General features: G+C 40.6%; 4 protein-coding genes across 8 annotated transcripts; 1 reads left to right on the top strand and 3 right to left on the bottom strand.

Annotated features, from left to right (window-relative positions):
• Window positions 1-103: 103 nt before the first annotated feature.
• tmem128 (transmembrane protein 128) lies at window positions 104-5,287 on the bottom strand. Its single transcript, XM_054784756.1, has 5 exons — window positions 5,140-5,287; window positions 2,234-2,363; window positions 2,005-2,166; window positions 1,591-1,699; window positions 104-663 (listed from the first exon to the last, which is right to left on the bottom strand). Exons 1-4 carry the CDS (start codon window positions 5,240-5,242, stop codon window positions 1,600-1,602), a joined length of 495 nt encoding a protein of 164 aa, XP_054640731.1. The 5' UTR covers window positions 5,243-5,287; the 3' UTR covers window positions 104-663; window positions 1,591-1,599.
• Window positions 5,288-6,949: 1,662 nt separating this feature from the next.
• On the bottom strand, window positions 6,950-11,242 carry lyar (Ly1 antibody reactive homolog (mouse)). The gene is made up of 8 exons (XM_054784731.1): window positions 9,982-11,242; window positions 9,775-9,889; window positions 9,602-9,709; window positions 9,375-9,458; window positions 8,808-9,117; window positions 8,626-8,688; window positions 7,280-7,365; window positions 6,950-7,172 (listed from the first exon to the last, which is right to left on the bottom strand). Exons 1-8 carry the CDS (start codon window positions 10,101-10,103, stop codon window positions 7,035-7,037), a joined length of 1,026 nt encoding a protein of 341 aa, XP_054640706.1. The 5' UTR covers window positions 10,104-11,242; the 3' UTR covers window positions 6,950-7,034.
• On the top strand, window positions 10,467-15,514 carry zbtb49 (zinc finger and BTB domain containing 49). Of its 5 annotated transcripts, none has more exons than XM_054784725.1 (8): window positions 10,467-10,680; window positions 10,960-11,146; window positions 11,515-12,608; window positions 12,687-12,733; window positions 12,815-12,888; window positions 13,968-14,050; window positions 14,164-14,346; window positions 14,419-15,514. In XM_054784725.1, the coding sequence occupies exons 2-8, from the start codon at window positions 10,995-10,997 to the stop codon at window positions 15,108-15,110; spliced, it is 2,325 nt and encodes a 774-aa protein (XP_054640700.1). In that variant the 5' UTR covers window positions 10,467-10,680; window positions 10,960-10,994; the 3' UTR covers window positions 15,111-15,514. The 5 variants fall into 5 exon arrangements, with proteins under 5 accessions (XP_054640700.1, XP_054640704.1, XP_054640703.1 ...); XM_054784729.1 differs by having other exon boundaries at window positions 10,467-10,693; XM_054784728.1 differs by having other exon boundaries at window positions 10,467-10,739.
• LOC129186448 (bcl-2-like protein 1) lies at window positions 14,764-17,774 on the bottom strand. The gene is made up of 3 exons (XM_054784737.1): window positions 17,593-17,774; window positions 16,704-17,345; window positions 14,764-16,167 (listed from the first exon to the last, which is right to left on the bottom strand). The coding sequence occupies exons 2-3, from the start codon at window positions 17,223-17,225 to the stop codon at window positions 16,024-16,026; spliced, it is 666 nt and encodes a 221-aa protein (XP_054640712.1). The 5' UTR covers window positions 17,226-17,345; window positions 17,593-17,774; the 3' UTR covers window positions 14,764-16,023.
• Window positions 17,775-18,048: the final 274 nt, after the last annotated feature.

The raw sequence follows: 18,048 nt of genomic DNA, 5'->3' as shown, positions 1-18,048 counted from the left end.
TTCATTGTTCCAATTGAGTACATTTAATTTAGAAAAAAATGTGTAATTTGCCCTTTTTTATTAATTTTTTTTACTAATAGGCCATATTCAACAATGAAACAGCATGATTTATTCATTTATTTTTGGAAAAACCATGATACAGTGAAGCTGCGAAATATGAACCGCAATGTGGCGAGGCACATCTGCAAATAATAGATACTTTATCTCCAAGAGAATTTCACATTTATTCACAATAGAGAAGAAAGTCACATGAAGGTTCGTGTCGTAGCAAAAATAAGTGATCTTCACCAAAACATCCTGCAATATTGGTTTCCAATTCAAATTTAATGGATTTGATGCAGACATACAATTAAAAGACATTTTTAAGGTTTAGAAAGGGTTCTTGTTAGCAGTTTATAGATATCAAAAGTAGATATAGAAGTTTAAAAATAGCACTTAATGGAGAAGTAACATTCTTAAACACAAACATTGCTTCTCAGCCAAATCTTAAAAAGCATTTAAGCACTCTTTTTAACATATGTTTCAACAATGCAGTCTTCACATGACTCATAGAATAGTCATAATGTTCATATCACCTTAATAAAAAAGGAAGAATAGCTGGATTCCTTCAAGCTGCTTCACCGTTCTTGTAATACTTCATGGTTTCGTCATTGTCACGCATTACTGGGACACAGAGCACAATTATAGTTAAAGAAGGAACACTTACCACGGTAATGAAGGAAGGCCTATGGCTACGTTTACATTGCACTTCAATTCCCATTTTTTTGCTCATATGTGACCTGTATCTGTTTCCAGTCCGTGTGAACAGTACAATTCCATTTTTTCCAAATGTGACTCAGGCCTCGTTTGTATGTACTGTAGATATAAATGTGATATTTGTCCGATCTACTGCAGTCTGGTCAGGTCAGGCTGCATATATCCAATCTAAACATCACAGAAGGGCGTGGTTTACCATACGAGACTTCAATAAAAGGTACTCACCAATGTAGGCAAAAGTTCTGCTTGTCATTTGAAAATTATTTATAAAAAGTGTCAGTGAAGCATGCAGTTCACAGAAACACCCTACCATTCCTGCCACCCACACGCTCCTCGGAACAGACGTTGCAACAATTTCTCCACAAACTACCATAGCCAAAAACTTGCCCTCTTTCTTCTTAATCTCCTACACGGAATCATTTGGTTAAGAAAATATTGACTCCTGCTGCAGAAAATCCTTGAAATTGCCACAAACGCGATAAGGAGAGCACACACTGCAGCAAGCTTTACTTCCGTAAGCACATGGTGTGTGTTTATGTGAAGTCGTGCTATTGAGCATGCACGGCACTTCCTGGACTCGTTCACATTAACAAGTCGCATTCTTTTCGTAAAGTCAAGAACCACATTTTAAAAAAATGGGATTTCATCGTGTTTACGTATGTGCTACACACGGCGGAAGAAGATGCGATACTTCCCCACACAAACGTTCCTTCTCACGATGACAGCATTTCATTCACATGTCAATTTCTGTGAGATTCCACGTATAGACTTCTGTTTTAATTGGCAAATTCCGTGATTCCGGCCCTAAAAAAAAACATTAGAAACATGACTCACCTGTCTCATTCATCCAAGCAAAGATATGAACATGACCACACCCATGAACTGTGTGAAAAGGATGAGCGGAGTGAAGAAGGACCAGACAGGCCAGAGTGCTATGTTAAAACTGCAAGAGAAACATGTCAAACATTACACTTGTCCATGATGGATAAAACAGTAACTAGAACAAAGACTGCACATTACAAATACAGTCAAGCAACACCTCTGCTATTTCTATACTGGGTTATATACTGTACTGTTGATCACAAAATGATTCAATAAAAACTGAACTGTTGCGTTATACATGTACATTTATACATATATTGCATATATTTTATATAAGAGTAGGAATAGGCTTTTGACGAGTCTCCTGTTTCTGGTTAGTGGCTTGGGATTTCAACATATTTCGTTTCATTCATTTTAATTGTGTACCTGCAAGATGCTGCAATAAATGCAGCGGTGGTGATAGGAGGGATAGCTGGGTACTCTTGATCATAGTGCTGGATGCCTCTGAACCCCTCCAGGTACACAATACAAAACATGGCCAGGCACAGACAAATTCCGAGGAGCAGCAGTCCCACATTGAGCCACCAACTGAAAACACAGTTAAAGGTTAACAATGAAAAAGGCTGAATACAGTCTCAATAGGTAATTACTGTACCTGTGGATGCTTTCATTTTCGATGATGTTGCGAAAGAAATCCACATAATAGGTAACAGTTATCGAGACCACAATCCAGAAAACAGAGTGTTTGTTAATTCGAGGGAGAGGTCTGGCACCTTTTTCTTCACCTGAAATTGAAAGCAAATGAAGATAATCCAAAATAGTAGGGGTGCACAATAAATATCAGGACGATAATTATCGGGCCGACAAGAGGAATTATGATGTCATACGGAGGAGAAACTGAATACAAAAATGGATGGATGGATAGACGTAACACTGCTAAATCCTAAGCTCCGATAACCGATCATAAATAATAATAATAAAAAAAAACACTCCAGGCGACATTACATGTGCAACACGAGCTAATTTTTTTTTTTTTTAAGTTTCTCGTAATGGTCTTGAGAAGCAGTAAGTTTTTGTGAGCATACAAGGGTGTACTTCTTTCATCCTTACAAACGCTGGAACTCTTGTATTTTGTTAAGTGAATGTTCAGGAAAGTACCACACTGAATACAGGTAGAGAAGGGGCACTACAAATGTTACAAAGCACTTTTCCATGTAATACAGAAAAAATTATTTTTGCGGTGAATGCGATCAACTTTCTTTGAGGTGCCTTAGAGAGTATTTATTTCTATTTTACACTGATTACCTGGATTAAACATATCACGGGCAGTTGCTGGCTGCTGAAGACCTGAATATGCTGATCCGCTCTATGCATTTCACAATGAACCCTGTGGCCTAAAAATCTTTAGTGGAAGTGATCCTGTTTGGCTCACCTCACGTACAAGATAAACTATGCCAAAGTGTTTTGTCAGAAGAACCGCTTGATAGGTGTAAACTGCAATACACCGGCATTTAATAAAGACGACATGTCCGCTGATGAAATCTGTGCTCTGTTGCTTTTATTACACATTATCTGTCTACACTGGCAGAGATGGCCAATGAATTAGAGACGGTGATCCCGTGTGTTATGTTACAGTGCTGACTCAGTGTTCGCCAACAGGAAAAACAATCAAGAATTGCTGGATATTTGCCAGTGAGGGCCTCAAAAGTGACATTGTTCACTGTTCAAGCTGGTACCGAACCCACTTGCACTGAGCAGCTCAGCTCATTTTCAATTCACAAAAATGAATGATGGATTCATGTGACATAAAACACACCAACACCATGAAAGTAATGGAAGTGCTGCAAATTAAAAATGCTGCAATCACATAAACGCTTCAGGATCAAAAACACATGTAAAAGGAAAAAATGCTGCAAATGCCAAAAACACGCCGCACGGTGGTCGAGTGGTTAGCATGTTGGCCACACAGTCAGGAGATCGGGAAGACATGGGTTCAAATTTCCGCATGGGCATCTGTGTGGAGTTTTGCATGTTCTCTCCGGGCGTGCGCGAGTTTTCTCTGGGTACGCCAGTTTCTTCCCACAGTCCAAAAACATGCATGTCAGGTTAATTGGCGACTCTAAATTGTCCATAGGTATGAATGGCGTGTGAATGGTTGTTTGTCTATATGTGCCCTGCGATTGGCTTGCGACCAGTCCAGGGTGTACCCCGCCTCTCGCCAGAAGTCAGCTGGGATAGGCTCTTGCATACCCCTGCGACCCTAATGAGCATAAGCAGCATAGAAAATGGATGGATGGATGCCAAAAACACACACAAACCCCCAAAACGCCTGAGAAATGCTGCAAGTTTCCCAGGCTATCAGGGGAGCCAGACCTGAGCGATGTTCATCTTTAAAAGACATGAGCGAGATGCCTCGAACAAAGTTGGCTGACTTTTTGAAGAGACTGAATTAAACGGTACATTTTTCTTTATGTCTTTAGACAATAAGCTGTAAAATTTGACAGTACAGTCACTCCTGGTTCGCAGTTAATTGGTTCCAGCCCCGCCCGCAATAGGTGAATATCCACAAAGTAGGATTCAATATTAATACATGAAATATTTTCGTAGTTAGAGCAGAGAAAATCTGCTTATGGCCTTCTTAAACGTTTTTTAACAACCTAAATATATCAGGTAGTATTTCGAACATAATATGGGTCATCGCATGGCATTAAAAAAAAAAAAAACACCACATTGCGGCCGCTGCTTTAACAACAGCAATCTACCAAGCCTCCAATTTATTTACTCTAAACTTAGGAATAAGTTTGAAACTGAGTGGAGAAGGAGGACAAAGTAAGAAACCAAAAACATACCACTGCCAAACGGAATGGTAGGTGAACTTTTTTTTTTTTTTGACATGTCGGACTCAATACAGGTAATGTAACATTACTGACACCAAATAGTGACCAGAATACTACATATGGCTTGTCTTTCAATATTGTTGACAAATATGTGTGTGTGGCATTTGTTTTTCATCTTGCAGAGTTTGTGACTGGAACATTCGCCCTTTGCCTTTGTTTTACAACGTTCGTGTGTCTTTGGATGTGGATCTGTTTCGACCCTGCTGTGCATTTGCCCCGATCAGCCACCGTAATGTCGCCTTGCAGACGCAATGAGTCACCATGACCAGAAGGGCCTTGACTTTTCTTACAGAATAACAAAACTTCTTTGGAGTTTTTGTTATTACTTCCTGTTGATTTGGGGGAGAGGGATTTATGGCATTACTTTGGTCAAGGACTCTTGGCTACATCATGCAAGGTGTTGACGAGTTAACGGTTTCTGCTTTGTTGGTGGGGGGGTGTTGGCGAGACATGGCACTGCCGTTCAGGGCATAAAGTAACTTGCCATCATCGCTATGTCCACATGCTAACCAGACAGATAATCAATTGGAACTGCAGTTATATACACAGTACAGTTCGTGGAAGCTAATTAACCATAGACAACTATTGAGCTAGCAGCTAGCTGTACTTTCCAACTATACAAGTAGCAAGAAGCTAAGCCAAGATATATTAAATTTCCACTTACTCTTGTCTTCGTCGGTTGAGGTGGTTGTTGTTTGCATGAGTAACTCGGCATCTTTCTTGAATCTGTTTCTCAGCGCTACTAGCTCACTGTCATTCAGCATCATGCAGCTATCTCTCCAAAGTACGGCTGTTTGAAAGCATTTCCGGTATTTTGAGGCGCGTTTTATGACGTGTTTTAGAGCGACAGTTTTTCATGAAAGAAGTCCAGCTCCTTGCATTTTTCATCATTGTAAAAGGGCCTAATAATAATAATAATAATATAGGGTAAATATTTGGGTTAAAAGATAATTATGAATATCGTTATAGAGGAGTCTTTTAAGGACATAATATCTGCCATTTATCAAACGTTGTGTAATGTGTAGCTAGTTGGAGGTTGCATTCCATATATTTTCAATGAACATCTTTACATGATCTTGGCAAGAACCTGACACAGCTGTTACCTTTGCCCCATTTCCCTCAATTAAAACCTTTCCAGTAAGGTAAAGACATGCTGTTAGGAACTTATATAATACTGATCAGGAATTTGCAATATTTTCAACAATGCTAAAATTGACCACATTAGATTACTGTACGCTTAGCTCAGTGCTTCTCAAATAGTGGAGTGGGCCCCCTGGGAGGCCGTGTGTTTAATTTAACATGGAAATGACTTGAAGTGGTTTCAGATGTTAGCTCAGCGCATTTGAATAATCTCTGTTGATAATCAGGTGATAGTATGTGGAATGCTGGTGCCAGCAACTCATGCAGTGGTTTGTACAGGTTATATAGTAAATATGATCAGGTTCTTAATAGTATTCCAATTCGAGTGGGAGGCTAAAAAAAAAAAGTCTCCTGGGGGGGCATGACAGAAAATAATTGAGAACCACTGGCATAGCTGGAAACACTGTGGCTATCCCTTGTTTTCCCCCCTCTTCTTTTAAACCCTAAAATTATTAAGTTAGCCACATTAAAATGGTTGATCAATATTAGCTGTTACAAACTGTACCTGTTGCAGCAAATAGGTACAGTAATAGGATACAAATCCTAAAGTGTAACGAAGTGCAAGTTAAATAACTTCAGCAAAATAACTATCAATTTTAGTTTAGGGGAGACTTGTTCAAAACATTGGAAGTCACATATTAGTCTTGTAATCTTACAAGAAATACAAAAGTGAGGCTAAGATTCCGTTTTTCTGGTGTATCCGGTGCGGTCAGTGTTGAAACATAAGCATTAACTAATACTGCACCTCACGTGGCACAGAAAATACTCTTTTAATACTTGCAAACTTGAGTAACAGCTCACCTAAGACCCAAAGTATACAATATACAATTTCAGGTAAGCACAGTGATGAATGAGGATCAGTGTTTAACCTGCTGGGATTAGCAGAGCTTCATAAAGCATATTTCCTGCTGTAGTTACTGGTGTGTGTGTGTGTGTGTGTGTGTGTGTGTTCCTCATTCCAACAGTGGAAAATCAGACAACATCCGAATTTCACCTGAGGCTGCCACCACGCATCTCCATCTTCTATGGAGCTTCTGTGTCGCTGGCCAAGTGAACCTTGTTCTGGATGCCGAGGAATGTGCATTAACGTCGTCTCGTGTGAGAGTCAAATTCACTACAGGTGCACCCCTTCCCCCCCACAGCAACATCCAATCCCACAGATAAGGTACCTTTTCCCAGCCTTGCCATGGTTTTGGAATGTTGAGCGAGGCGGCCAACTCTCACAATTGTCATTTTCTGCACGAAGCAACCAATAACACACTCTAATGTAATGTGGTGACAGTGGCCCCTGTAATCGCTAAACTACTGAAAGTGATCACACAAAGTAATTATGTTAGAAAATCATTTAATCTGCAGCACAATGGCAAAAGGCTTGAATCAACATACATGTCCTTACATAAAAAGGTGTGACGTGCTAGTTCATTTTATAAGACTTACTCTGTCTTTCAAAACTCTAAACTTTGGGTTATTGTTGATTTTCTTGTTAAAAAGTCCAAGGACCTCCTCCTTTGTTTTGAAATTTCCATCACCAGTGACTGTGAAGTATGCAGCCAGAACCTGCAGAAGGAAATCTAGGATTTCATTTCATGTCGATACCAAAAAAATGTTCAATGATGTTCTCGAAACATTGTTAAAACAAGCTGTAATCAAAAGGGACATCTTGCCTTCTTCCTGAGTTTCTTCACTGGCAATTCCTGGTCGGGCGAATTTCTCAATACTGCCTTGATCGTTTCTTTCCATTTGAAATTGCCTATGAGGTGTACAAAAACACTTGTGAGCTGGAGAGTTTATTAAAAAAAAATAATTCTATCCCCTGCCCCAAGTGGCTTTATAAACTAGAAAAGCACTCAGAGCGCAGACCTCCGCCAAGCGCCATAGTTCCCCCATATTGTGATTTACACCATAAATATTAGTTATGTTACATATATTATGTTATCTACATATTTAGATTCCTTGACCATGGAAACGTATAATTAGCAATGGGATTCATAATGATATCAATATTAGTTCAGTCGTTATTCACAAAAAACTCCAGAGCTTTTGAAGATACAACAAATCCGTTGGCACACTCCAGATTCCACAGTGTTTTGACTATTTACACACACACAAAATGGTGCTTGTTGCTTGTTTTTAGCTTAATTTAATGTCTTCCTATGATGAAAATTCCAAAGGTCCACTATTTTTTCTTATTCTGGATCATAGTATCAGGAATAATTCCATTATCTGGATCAGTCTTTGATATTTTGTAGAACCTGTTTGAAACTTGTCCTGTATTTTTTTCCCCAAGCGCTCTGACCAGTTTTTGTGGAGTTACAGTATATGCACAAATGCCGAAAATGGTCCTCTCTCCCAATGTTAAAGAATCCTTTTTAAAAAATTCCTGGATCCAGACTGTGATCTGGATCACCCCCAAAATTTTATCAGCCCTTCCATATCCCATTTCCGGCACTTCCTGAAAATGTCAACCAAATCCATTTCGAACTTTTCAAGTTATTTTGAACACAAACAAACAGATAAACACCGACAAAAACATAACCTCCTTGGCGGAGGTAAAAATTATTTTAGTTTTCCACCATAAGTGTGTTGAGCACAATACCCAGAAAAATACACTGAGTACGGCATTTATTGATAACCCTAACACATAAGGTGATGGGGGTGAGGCAAGCAATATTTCAACAAAAATGAAGTGGTGTCCAATCCCAGACATCTGATTGTGCTCGCATACACTCCTCCACAGAAATATAAAGAGCTAGCGGAGTTCTAGTAGCATTCTGTAACATGTACGGTCATCAAACTAAGAACACTAAGACGACTGCAGACACTCACATGATAGAAACGGCTTACAGTTCAGCTGCAGAACTGTAATGGTATTGTAATGCAGCGTTACAACCACATTGGTCATAGTCATTGGTCTGACCATTCTATGTAGTATGTACGAAATCGATGGTCCCAAAGCAACCCGCAATGAAACAGCGTGAATGAATGAATTGCAGCTGTGTTGACACGTTACCTTGGGCAACTGGTAGATGATCACTTTGTTCAGATATGTCAGCAGCCTCTCCTTTTTGGTCCGCTGGAAGAAATTGGAAAAAGCACTTTAATAGCTCATAAATCCTTCAGTCATGTGTACAGTGAAGGTGACTGAAAATATCAGTATTAAATGATCCACATATGTGTAGACCTTTAACTCACTTTTCAGTTTCTTTCTGTACATTTGATCAGAAGCATCATTGGCATCTTCATTTCCATCATCTTCACAACCTCGCACTCTCTTTCGGCCCTTTTTCTTTTTGGTTGTCTGCTCCTCCTCAGCCATAGACACTTGTGTTTTTATTGCATTGCCCCCGTTTTCCTGTCGACGCATCTCTTTACGCTCTTGTTTGGAAAGTTTCTTCTTCTTCGTGTCCAAGTGGCCATTCTGCTTTTCTTTCATATCACCGTCTACTTCGACTTGAGTTGTCATCTCCTTAAGTTCTTTATTCTTCTGGGGCACATCAGAGGGCTGTCAAGATTATTAAAAAAGTAATGGAGATCAAAGGAATTTATGTCAGAAATCCAGTTGTGTGCTGACATGTTAGATATGATGGCACTTGCCTCAGCAATAAAAATAGAAGTACAGTAATTAGCTAAAGTTTAAATATGTTGTGATCAGTGATGAAACAAAAACAATAGTAAGGGAGTTCTTTATCATAGTCGCTTTGCGCTGACTATGCATATATGATGTGTCCAGGTATTCGGCAAACATTTACAATTACTTACATTGTCAGCAACTGAATTGAGGATGCCCCACACTTGTTCGTGTAGACTTGAGTTGGCGATCTTTAAACTGTTTTTCATCCAGTTCTGGTGGAAAATCTCAAGGTGATTAGTACATAGAGGCAAGCCCCTGCTACTTTGGAGGCACATTCATCAACATGACTAACACTCAACTAAAACAAACCATTTTATCACACTTCCAAACCAGCAATGCGTTAAGCAGTACCAACCTGAAACTTTGCCTTTTTTCTCGGGACATTGTCGTATGTACTGACTTGCTTGAGCACCTCTTTCAGCTTCGGACTGACTCCAGGCTTATTCATGGCTTCATGAATCGTCTTCAGTGATAGGATGATCATATTAGAAAACAAATTACGGAAGTTAAAGCAAATGGGTTGTTTACCTGGATCCACTGATGCTGTTTCACATCCCCTTTTTTGGCTTTTGCTTCATAGCCTTTGCCTCCATATTTTTGGTCTTCACTGATGCATTTCAGGTGATTTTTGTAGTCATCGCCCCTTCAAAACGGACACCAAGACTACTTATAGACTGTGCAAGTGCAGTAGTAGTAGTAAATCAAAGTATGTTGAAAAAGAGCATAAATGTTTACCAGAAGTCTTTTCCACAGTCGATGCAGGATAGAACCTGGCAGCCACGGCACTTCATCACATGTTTATCCACCTGGGCTTTTTTCAGGGAGTCCCCACAGGCATTGCATGTGAAGAACACCATGCTGAACGACTCCTCTGCCTGTTATGCGTGCTTTAATCGACAGACTCACCAATTCCTGGTAGTCCCAGGAATATAAAAACTGTTTTGGATGCAATTCGGAAACTGCAGTTGCAAGTATCCACAGCCCAGTTATGAACTGAGCTAAACCGAAACTGGTTGCTACCGTTACTCAAAATTAAATGTCCAAATAAAACAATGTGGACGTATCAAAACGACGATGTTAATTAAGTGTGCCCTGTAGAAAAAAAATAATTACACTGACACCCAGTTCGATCCCATTTTCAAAACACAGCTACCTTACCACGCCAGTGCTGGGTGTCCGACACAAATAGTCGTCCGTGCGTGTGCATATAATACAAACAATGTTCCGGCCTTTGACGGCAACTTTATGTCAGCGCTTTATCTATAAAGTTCTTGTTATTTCCATGGCATGCAAATAAACTTTGTAAACTACAATACGGATTATCATAACTGCGGTGTAACAAAATTCCTTGAGTACTTATCTTTTTTTAAATGCTAACTGTACCAGGAAGTGAGGCAACTGCACGGGTGGAGCAGTGGCCCATCCAAATAAGAGGTATTCAGTAAACGTATGTGTTAAAAGAGCAATATCAAGTTATATTTAATTCCGACGAGGTAACTAACTGGTGAGATTTAGCGCTATACCACGTCAGTCATTTCGACCTGCGTGGTTTTCTAGCAAAGCTTCGTAGTTAGCATGCTAGCTGTTTGTGCGTTATTTGTGGATGCAGAAGTATGAGGATAGTGCATTTACTTCTACACGTTACAATCAGTGTGGCTGTATTCCAACAATCGGAAGCACTTGACTAACATGAATATGTATCTCTTTGGCCAGCTTTATGACTCAGTGCGTCTGTCGGGTAAGTGAGCATGGACACCCTTTCTAGCCACAGCTCCTACCTGCTGCAGCAGCTCCAGGAGCAAAGGATTCAGGGAATGCTCTGTGACTGCATGCTGGTGGTCAAAGGAGTTTGTTTCAAAGCCCACAAAAATGTCCTGGCTGCTTTCAGCTCCTATTTCAGGTATGTTTTATGCAGTTTTCAAAGGCTGTATTGGCATGCATCAACAACAATTTAGTAGTGCAAAACAATTCTTGATTTGGCCCTCCTAAATGCAAAGGACAACACCAAAACGAGCTACAAAAGAGTAGGTTGTGGTTCTTCGTAATTTGAAAACACAGTTTTCACATCTTTTCACCTTCACGTTTAAAGAAATAAGCTGCAATTCAATGCATCCTTCATAACATCCATCCATCTGAAACTATTCATCACTGCAGTATTTTGTAGGCTACAGCTTTTTCTTTTTAAATCCACGTGATGATCAGGAATTAAATTTAAATGAGTAATGGAAGTGCAGCTTTTAAAATGTTCTGCTTCTCTGATCTTTCCAGGTCTTTATTCCAGAATGCCCCGAGTCAAAAAAACGAAGTGTTTAACTTGGTTATCCAGGATGTCGGTGGCATTGGCCAAATACTGGACTACATGTACACCTCCCATCTTGACGTCAACCAAGATAACGTGCAAGCACTCCTTGACATTGCTCAATGTTTGCAAGTTCCTAATGTTCAAAGCATGTGTAACACTTTCCTCAAGCCTTGCCCCCCACCTGTGGAAATCCCATCATTTTCTCTGCCAAGCATGCTGACTTCAGAACATGATTGCCTCCTGGGAAGCAGCCTTCCTAATGATGTTGACCTCCACTGTCCCTCTGAAGTACCAAGGCCTGGCTTCATGGAGCAAGCCAAAAGAATGGCAGTTTCTGTGCCTAACAGCAACTCAAGCTGCGACTCAGCTAGCAGCACCCAGGCACCTGTAGAAAAGCAGCTGGTCCATGGCTACAAGCTCCGTAATTTCTACAGTAAGCAGTACTTCAAACAAATTCAGGCCTCAAATCAGGGCCCAGGCCCTTCGGTTGTGGTGGAGGAGTCACAGTGTCAACTCGGGGTCAGTCATGGAGGAAATCACTCACCTGTGTGCACAGGAAACACGGTTCAGCCTAACGCTTCATGCACACCCTTGGCAGGTGACAAGAACCATGTTTCTGCACTGACACCCTCTGATAGTTTGAACACTCCCAGCTCTGACCATGCAGACTCCGTGCTGAGTAAGCCAGTGCGTCCAAAGAAGACTGTGTACCTTAAGAAATACAACTACCTGCGTTCTCAGAAGGCTTTAGAGGAAATGTTTGCAGAATCAGTCAGCGAACCCATCCTTAACTGCCCCAAAGATACTCACCAAGAAGATTCTGCGGTGCAGATTGGGGCTCAAGAAACACATGATGATCTTGTCACTGTAAGGGAAGATACAACTAAGACCCCATCAGATGCTGAAATTCCCAGACCATCACCTGTAAACCAAGAGGAGCAAGGTCTGCAGACTGTGGCAGAACCACCACAGCAAACGGGACACAAATATTGCTGCAACATATGTGGGAAAATCTTCAAACACCCAAGCAACCTGGAGATGCACAAACGATCACATACAGGTAAGTGTTTCTAATCACCTGGCTCACCATGGCGTTATAACATCAATTCATTTTTATGATTGTGTTTGTTTTTTGCAGGTGAGAAGCCATTTGAGTGTAATATTTGTGGGAGGAACTTCTCACAGGTAGGATCACGTTAACGCATCCTAAATTGCATGAACATTTCTAAGATTGTACTGCTAAGCAGGCCTGTCGTTTGCGCCCAGGCTGGAAATTTACAGACGCACTTACGGCGACATTCTGGAGAGAAACCTTATATCTGTGAGTTATGTGGCAAAAGGTAAATACTCCCACTCATTTACATTTTTTAATGCCTACAGTTCTGGTCGAAGTTTACGGACACATACGCATGGAATGTACACTTTGAATGATTTTTAAAAAAGAGCAAATCCATAATAAATTCAAACTTGTGCTCTCGATTATTCTGTTCCCCCAGAGAAAGAACAATTCACAGATCATTAATTTATGACTTTCATTCCCATGATGTGTACCGTCATCCCACTTCGTGGTTCAAATTTTTGCGGCTTCACTCTATCACGATTTTTCAAAAAATATATTCATAAATCATGCTGTTTCGTGTTTGATTGTGGCCTATTATTAGTCAAAACGTGCATATTTAAGCTAATGTTCTGTTTTTGCCTAACTTAAGCATTTTAAAGCATTGGAATTGCTAAATGAACTATAATACAAATTTATGGCCTTCAAAAGATGCATTCAAAGACGCTGTGAATGATTTGTAGTATTCTACACTGGTCACTAGGTGTCAGTAATGTTACTGTAATGTTAAGTGAGACACAAACGCCAGACTTGATCGCCAGAACAACAGGCTTTTATTGCAGGTTTGAATTGACTCACAATAGGCACAATAATCCCTAATAAAAACACGGGATGCTGTTGCGGCCGTAACCCACGGCAAGATGAAACTGAACTCTGAACCCCCAACGTCACGAGTCTTAATGGCATATTCTCTCTTATGTCTACTATATTGGGTGGCTACAGCGGTATTATTTCATGTCTGGAAGCCTCCAATAATGTTTTTTTACAAAGCGTATTTAGAAAGTCGTAAACAGGTTTTCTATGCTATGACTCAAAATATTCTATTTATAAATACGGAATTGTACTTTGCGGAAATTGGCTTATCACGGTCGGGTCTGGAACCAACTAGCCGCCATAAACGAGGGATTCTGACTGGAAGTGTTTTTGACTATCAACACAAACTTGCACATTTATGCAACAAGGAAGTATGCATGATCACATTTGGGAACTAGACTTGAGTTTAAAATATGCATAGAATTATTGTTGCAGTAAATTTGTTACTGGTTATGAATCAAAAGGACTAATTTCATATTTCTTAACCAGCTTCACTGCATCTGGTGATGTCCACCGTCACAAAGTAGTGCACACAGGAGAAAAGCCACATCTGTGTGATATATGTGGTCGAGGTAAGTCACACGAGCGTAACCACTAAGAGATGTACTATACACATCATTTGTCTTCTCTTTTAATAACTATATCTGAAGAGGGACGCTGAAATGCCACCCTAACTACCATACAGCTTGCACTGTCATTTTGTTAGGATTTAACAACTTGAGCAATCTCAAAGAACACAAGAGGACACATGCCACAGACAAGATGTTCACCTGTGACCAGTGTGGAAAATCCTTCAACACACACAGGAAACTTCTGAAGCACAAAGCCTGCCACGCTGGCGAGAAACCACACAGTTGTGCCACATGTGGTAGGTCCACATCTTGTTTGAAAAGCATCACTTTCATTCTGTTACTCTACAATGTGATACCCACCTGTGCAGGGAAGTGCTTCATTGGATCAGGGGATCTGCAGCGTCACATCCGCTCACACACCGGAGAAAAACCCTACCTCTGCACCACCTGTGGAAAAAGCTTCACCCGTTCAGCCATGCTGAGGAAACACAGCAACATGCACTGCAAGGGTGCACCAACTGATGTCGACGTCACAATCATCTCCGACCAGACTCGTAGTGCAGATGCAGACTCCTCGCTGACTAAAACTGTCACTACAAGTGAGCAACCTTTTCCTGCACTGATGCCTCACACAGGACCTGAGAAGCCTTCACCACCTACTCCTTCACCTCTGGACATCCAGCTCAGCCCAGCATCTACCCCAACCTCCCTTCCAGAGCTGCGCTCCCTCGTTCCCCATCATCTCCTCTCATCCTCCCACCAGGAGAGGAGCACATCGTTGCCTGGCTCTGATCATATGAAGCTGCCCAAAGCACAACTATCTCAAGAAGTCGTGTATGGGCCCTATGTGGAAACCGGACCTTTGGGAAGTGAGATGGGAAGAGGTCTGGTGGCAAAGCCCTACCTACCTCTTCAAGACAATCACTGTGCCTCTTTAACGGGGGCTATTCGGTCCAACAGTGGCTCGTACAGGTCCAGTGAAGGCAACTTTACTTCCAGTGTAACTCTGTGGGGCCTTGCAATGAAAACTTTGCAGAATGATAATGACATGGATCAGTAACACTTCAGTCACAAACATGACTCATTTTAGGAGGTCTACTCAAAAAAGCTTGCTTGGTGTCCTGAATTGGTTGGACAAAATTTTGAAAACCTTCCCACTCGAGTCAATTCAGCTGTTGTAAACATTGTAGAGGAGCGCACCCTACTGGACAAACTCTTTAATGTTATAATTTAGACTATCCCCTGCATGTTTTACTGGATGATTATCTAATAAAACATGGGGAAAATCACAAATAGAGATTTTATGCGAGTTACTGCAGTTATCTAAACATACTGTCATGATGAACTGCGTCATAACAGCAAACCAAACACAAAAATGAACTCTTCCTTTTATACTGCACTGCACTTAAATGGTTTGCAATATACAGTACTGTATTTTGTCACTTAGTGATATGACGCACATTGTCTGAGAATAAAAAAATGAAAATCTCACCTTCTGGTCTATAAAATTTCAGCTCATATTGACACAAAGAAAAGCACTTGAGAAACCAAAGAAAGCTTATATTATTAAGAACTACCGTATGAGGCTCAATCAGGTAACAAAAATATTAACACAACTGCGTATTTTGCATCCCTGCTCCACCCCATTATAAAACTACAACTACAGTAATATATAGTGAAGTTAATACCCGTAAATCCATCTGCTTTTATTTTTTAGTCATAAATTATATTAATTATTCGTCAACTCACCATCCGACACAGCAAATAGTGTGTACAATGTGGTCTCTGCCTACCTAAACAGTTAAATTGGTCGATGTTATTGATACTATCCAGTGCAAAAGTATACACGAGGTACACAGTATGTCCGCTGCTGAAGTTGCTGAATCAGGATAGCAGTTTTACTTAAACAGTGCTTTCTTTAAAATGGATACACCCATGGGCTTAGGGTTATTTTATATACGCATGGAGTTCCTTCACTTGAGCTTCCACACAAGCATGCCGAACAATGCTCCTGTGAGTACAGTCCCTCCAGCTAGCATCCATGGCCTCACACCCTCCTCTGATTGCCTTGTGACCTCTGCTGCAGCACTCCCCAGGAAAATCTTGGCGAAGTAGTCCTGGATTTGGGAGAGAGGGATGCGCAGTTACAAGACGTGAGTACAAGTAGAATTGGGCTGAAACAACAGGTGGCCGGAGCTCTGATAACATTTGATATCAGAGCCATTTTGAAATTATACTTTGGACCGTGTTGCTATCGGGGAAGTAGTCAATGATCACACAATTTAAAACATTTTCAAATTGTATTAAATAAGAGCAATATATTTGGTTACAGCTCTGGACTCTTATCATTACTAAAGAGTCCAGAATGAAAGTACAGAGTCTGTATAGCCGTTGGCACGCCCCTCTAGAAAGTGAAAAGTTAAGCTTGTGTGAGTGAAAACAATGCATCCATTGTGACTCCCAGTATTTTTCCATCAATTGAATGTAAGTGTTGTGCAGCTCTGAAACGCGTGTGGGGTGTGTGTGTGTATTGTGAAGGCCTCTGTGGGAAGCAATTAGACTGACAATACACTGAACCATTAGACTGAATCTAAAAGTGTAATAATAATATCTAACAGTATTGTATAACATCTATCCGTGATGTCATACTCACCCAGCCGCCATGGCTCTGTATCCACGGATTGATGTGCTCATCCAGGTAGCAAGTCATCCAGTCAACAATGCAGTGCACCAGGTCACTCAGGCCTCTCTCTGCACATTTCACAGAAATGATGCCCCCAAAGGCAAAAAGGCCAGCTATACGTCCCCAGTTAATGCCGTCCTTAAACACCTGATCCATCGTCATCTTAAAGCTCTCATAGGTGGTGTCACACATGTCAATGTATGAGTCGAGGTCACTGAACCTTTGTGCAAAAAGCAGCTCAAACCTGTCAACTGAGTACCGCAGAGCTGTTTTTACCACCTCTATGTCGCCATGTGGGCACGATGGTGTCTGCAGCTGGTCACCGCTTGTCCCATCATTGGCCAACAAGCTGTTATCATCAGGTGCATCTGGGGCTTTGTCGCTCTCCCTTTCTAAAGTGGCATCCTCCGATATCAGCATAGGCGTTGGGTATTCCCTCTGTGTGAGTTTGTAGTTTACATAAAACACTACCAGCTCTCTGTTGCTGTACATCGCTGAATCAGTCAGTCAAAGCACACAAACTTTCCAATCAGAATGTCTTTCAGTCTCCACGAATGGCTTGGCTGTCAGATTCGACAAAGTCAGCCAGGCACTGAATCGAGCAACAGGAGACTAGAAGCAAACAGATAAGAAAATCAATGTCATTACATTCTGTCAGATGCTGTTGTATTTGTAACACACTAGTTAAGTCCCACGAAATCTAATAAAAAATACATATAAACATATATTTTTAATTACTTCTCAGTCATTAAAAAAACAACATTGTATACCAGTATTTGTGTATTAAAATGAAGCTATTGTGTTGGCAGGTTGATAGATTATCAAAGATTTGTTGAAACTATAAAGGCACAGCACTTACCTTCACCAAATTGATTTCTCAAATAATTCCACTGTTGCAAAGGAGTTTCACCTTGCAAAGTTACCTTAACTAAGGTAAACTACGGTGACGTCACAATATTCAGTCAGCGTGCAGCTCTGTGACAGACACTTTTCGCAGAGCATATCTTGGCAAATGTCTGACGTTTGCTGCGTAAACAGTCCATAAAAAACACATGCCACCCAGGATTAAAGGATGACTTTGTTTTCACGCATGGCCTGTTGACACGTATACCAGAATAATAAGTTTTTATCAATATCTATTTGGCAATGTTGAGTATGTTATTATTCTATATTATTCTTAATATAACCATATGTGTCCCTCAACCATCCAGAGTTAAATACTGTATATGTATGTGCAATTGCGTCCATGTAAGGATAAATTCGTACTTATTTTAGTAGTAGATTCTATTGAGTGTAATGCAATTTTATTTTGTTA

The sequence above is a fragment of the Dunckerocampus dactyliophorus genome, chromosome 8 (genome assembly GCF_027744805.1).
Source record: "Dunckerocampus dactyliophorus isolate RoL2022-P2 chromosome 8, RoL_Ddac_1.1, whole genome shotgun sequence".
NCBI classification, from domain to species: Eukaryota; Metazoa; Chordata; class Actinopteri; order Syngnathiformes; family Syngnathidae; genus Dunckerocampus; species Dunckerocampus dactyliophorus.
This window is presented reverse-complemented; position numbering and strand designations above follow the sequence as displayed.